The sequence below is a fragment of the Gracilinanus agilis genome, chromosome 4 (assembly GCF_016433145.1).
Source record: "Gracilinanus agilis isolate LMUSP501 chromosome 4, AgileGrace, whole genome shotgun sequence".
Classification (NCBI taxonomy): Eukaryota; Metazoa; Chordata; class Mammalia; order Didelphimorphia; family Didelphidae; genus Gracilinanus; species Gracilinanus agilis.
Window position 1 is genome coordinate 31,220,179 of NC_058133.1, and position 4,418 is coordinate 31,224,596.

Below are 4,418 nucleotides of genomic sequence, written 5' to 3' on the forward strand. Positions count from 1 at the left end.
TTGCAAAATGAGCTGGAGAAGATGGCAAACCACTCCTGTATCTTTGCCAAGAAAACCCCAAACGAAGTCACAAAGAGTTGGACACGACTAAACAAAATGACAAAAGTTTTCTCATTTGGTCCTCACAACTATCCTGGGGATGGGGTGGGGAAGGTCCTATTATGCCAATTTTACAGATGAGGAAACTGAGGCAGGTGCCTGGGCAGGTGCATGGGTGAGTATCAGAGGGATTCCAGAAGTGTCCTGGGCAGGGAATATGGAAAGAAGCCAGCCAAGAATTCAATCAATTCCATTTTCTTCTTTGGAGAACGAGGGAGGTTGGACGGGCTTTCCAAGCTCGGGGAGGCTTCCAGCTCGGCGCCACTCTTCCAGTTTCCCGGGGGGAGAACTCTAAGGGAGGTTGGAGGACCTTCTTAGAAGAGGCAGACGGTAGACTGAGCAGAGGTGGCATCGGCGTCCGCTAAAGAGGAGGGAGTGGCTTGGCATGGAGGAAAGCTGCGGCTGCCGCCGCTCCCATTTCCGGGCATCCTGGGCTCTGGGCTCCCCGCCCATCCCCCCTTGTGTCCACCACCTCCGAGGGAGAGGAAAAAGAGGGAGAGAGGAGGAGGAGGAGGACAAGGAAATCCTGTTTTCCCATTTCCTGGTGGGAGGGGGAGGGAAGCCAGCCAAAATGAAGAGACAAACAGGACGCCATGGGCTTAGGCTTACAAATGAGGAATCTATTTCGGATTCCCCTTTCCCAGAGAAATCAAGAGAAAGGTGACAGTGGGGACCTGGAATGTCAGAGCTGGGGAGCTGGCGGGTGAGGAGGGGGGTGGTTAAAACCATTGATGGTGGGGTCAAGAAGAACTGAATTCGAATCCTGCCTCGTACACTCAGTTGGTTCTACTGACTCTCTCAGCCTCTGTTTCTTCACTGGTAAAATGGGTTGTTGGCAGGACCAAATGAGAGGGTCGGTAAAGCGCTTTGCAAACTTTACAGCTCCTAGACAGGTTATGATTATGGGGTGGCAGAGCTGGGCGAGCCCTCCCGATCATTGTGTCTAACACTCATTTTCTGGGGAAGAAAATGGAAATTCAGAATCCAGGGGTTTGTTCAGTCACCCAGGAGAGGGGAGTGGAGGTGAAATTAGAACCCGGGGCAGGCCTCATTCTTTTGTACCCCTGCCCTGTTGGCCTCCCGGGGGGGGGGGGGACATAAGTTGATACCCACTTTTATTGATCCAAGATCTGTATGTAGATATGTATGTATGCAGGCAGTTCTGGGAGATACACTTAAAGGGAAGAGACCGCCCTGCCTCCGGGGGTGGGGCGGGGGGCTCCTGAGCACACACTTTTCCTTACATATAAAGCTACTTGTGCCCAGGGATCATGATGCATGTGTGTGCTGGTCTGAACACACACACACACACACACACATACACACCATGTCTAGCTTTGGACACAGGACCCACTGGCACAAACACACATCTCAGGCCCCTCATGACAGATGAGGAATGGGACATGAGTGTGACCCACTGGAGAGGATGGATGGGACAGGTGTACTCTGGGAGGCCTTCCTGGAGGTGGTGAAGTTTGAGCCTTGAGTAGCTGTGGTTTAGGCAAAAACTGAGGGCAGTGGGTTTGAGCGATGGTGAGACCCTTCTTCTAGGGCTGAGCACAGAGCCTGGCCGGAGGAGCCACTTCATCAATGCAAGTTGACTGACTCCATCCTGTCCCATCAGGACTAACTCCCCTGGGGTCCCAACTGCTTCTCCTTTCTTTCCCTACCAACCTCCCTACCGAGGCCACCGCAGGATATGGACCCAGAGGGAGCCTGACCCAGCACCTGGCCCGTCCAGTGTCTGGCTGCTTCCGGAAGTTGCAGAGACTCCAAGGTTGTATAATCAGCTTGTGTGACAAATCCTTATCAGCCCTTCACCAAGGCCTCGAAGGATGCCCTCCATAATCTATATGGAGCTGCCTTATTGGGGAGGGAGGGTTTCCCCTAAGCTAATATTGCATGCTCTGTTCTTTCCAGCCATATTCTTCTGTCTCTCCATTCTCTCTGGCTCTCTGCCTATCCTTTCCTTCCTCTCTCTTCCTTTTTCTTGTTCTCTCTTCCTTTCTTTTTCTTTCTTTTTCTGTCTTCCTTCCTTCCTTCCTTCCTTCCTTCCTTCCTTCCTTCCTTCCTTCCTTCCTTCCTTCCTTCCTTCCTATCTCTCTTTCTAACCCTTATCTTCTGTCAGTATCAATTCTAAGACAGAACAATGGCACTGACTAGCCAGTGGTTCCCAAACTTTTTTGGCCTACCACCCCCTTTCCAGAAAAAATATTACTTAGCCCCCTGAAAATTAATTTTTTTATTTTAATAGCAATTAGTAGGAAAGATAAATGCACCTGTGGCCATCACCGCTCCCCTGGATCACTGCAGCACCCACCAGGAGGCGATGGAGCCCACTTTCGGGATCACTAGACTAGGCAATCAGGGTAAGTGACTACCCTAGGGTCACATAGCTAGGAAGTGTCTGAGGCCACATTTGAATCCAGATCCTCCTAACTCCAGGCCTGGTGTTCTATCCACTGTGCACCAGCCATTCTTTCAACCATAGCAGCAGAGTTTCAATGTCTCCTACCAGCAATAATACCCAGAAGAGAGATCAGCCAATTCCAAACCAATAGAAGTCATATCCATCTTGCCATCTTTGTGTCACTAGTATTAGGTCTAGGCAAACTGCCTAAGTAGAGACATAACTAGTGAGGAGTGAACGAATATCTTCCTCAGGGTGCCAACATCTGGGGAATGTTACTTCTCTTCATTGACTCACCATCTTTATGCCAATATGGGGGTCTCATTGTCCCTGTGAATGGCCTCCATGGCCTGTAGTACCCCAACCATCCCCAAAGTAGTTCAGTGCCTGGCATCTGGTGATTAATAAATGCGTATGCATTAAAGTCTGCTAAGAGCCCAGTCTTGTGCTAAGTGTTGGTTGGGGGGAAAGAAAAAGATGCAAAAACAGAAGACCTGCCTACCCTCAGGGAGTTTATAATTTAGCAGAGGAGACTAGAAGAAAGTTAGCAAGATGGAATTGAACTAAATGCTAAGCTGAGTATTGCATTTCTAGCACTGTGAAGGTATAAGAATTTTAAGAGAGGGAAGTTACTGAGGGCTCAGTGGTTAGGGAAGGCTCCTGGGAAGAGGCCATAACTGAACTAGGTCTTGAGAGATGGATAGTCAGAGAGGACTAAGAGAGTTCTTCCAAGAGATGGAAATGCCAGAGGAAAGCATGATGGCATGAATGAACCGGGTGGGGAGATTGAATGGCAGGAATACAGAGAGAAGGAAGAAATATTGTATTGAACTATGAAGGGAAGAAATAATTTTTTAAAAAAATTTAACCTTTACTATCTGTCCTAGAATAGATATTAGGTATCAGTTCCATGGCAGAAGAACAGTGAGGGCTAGATAATGGGGGTTCAATGACTTGTCAAGGGACTCCCAGCTAGGAAGTATCTGAAATGAGATTTGAACACAGGACCTCTCATCTCTAGGCCTGGCTGTCTATCCACTGAGCCACTAGCTGCCTAGAGAAATCATTTTAGAAGCTGTCCTTTGGGTAAATTGAAATACTAATCAGGGATTACCTTTACCTATCATTAAAATGGGTCTTCAAGGCCCTAATTTTTAAAAAAACTGGTTCATAGTATAGGCTCAAAAATAATAAAGCTGTGTTTCTTTTAAAAAAGATGACAAATTCAGACTTTTCATGGACTTGGTCTTGCCTTGCCACTCATTAACTCTGAATCAGTGTAATTTGACTCCCTTCTCTAAACTGAAATCAGACACTGGGCCTCTATTTTCCCATTTGTAAAATGAAAATGTTAGACTCTGAGGACTCTGCCAGCTATAGCTTTCTATATTTGGAAAATAGACTAAGAACAATTATGCTCCCTCCTTTTTGTGGGAACGGTGCTGAGTGGCAGTCAAATCATCTCCTTCTAACTGCTGGCTTGTTCTGGTTTCAGTTGAGTTAGTCTTCAGGCTCCTGGAAGGGGCTATGACAGTCTGGAGAAGTCTGGAGAGAGAAAAGATGAAAGAATAAAGGGAAAGTTTCTTGCCTCTGGTCAGTTGAAACCACAGGTTCTAATCTAGTTAGGGTGATTTTCTGAACCAAAAAATTTAACCAAGTGGATTTATAAGGAAATATCCTTTTTAAGTAAAGCCTTGTGAGTGAGCTTTTAAGAGGACAGCTAGATGGCTCAGTGTATTGAGATCCAGGATTGGAGGTCCTGGGTTCAAATGTAGTCTCAGATGCTTCCTAGATGTGTGACCCTGGGTAAGTCACTTCATTACAATTGCCTATTTTTTCCACATTTCTGCCTTGAAACTGATACTTAGTATCAATTCTAAGATAGAAGATAAGAGTTTAAAAAAAAAAA

At 46.8% G+C, this 4,418-nt stretch overlaps 1 protein-coding gene across 1 annotated transcript in view; it reads left to right on the forward strand.

Annotated features, from left to right (window-relative positions):
* Window positions 1-692: 692 nt before the first annotated feature.
* The window catches only part of TAL1 (TAL bHLH transcription factor 1, erythroid differentiation factor), a 32,430-nt gene continuing 28,704 nt past the window's right edge, over window positions 693-4,418 (forward strand). Inside the window, exon 1 of the mRNA XM_044674816.1 lies at window positions 693-802. Coding sequence (XP_044530751.1) covers window positions 693-802 — 110 coding nt within the window. The remainder of the gene's footprint in view (window positions 803-4,418) is intronic.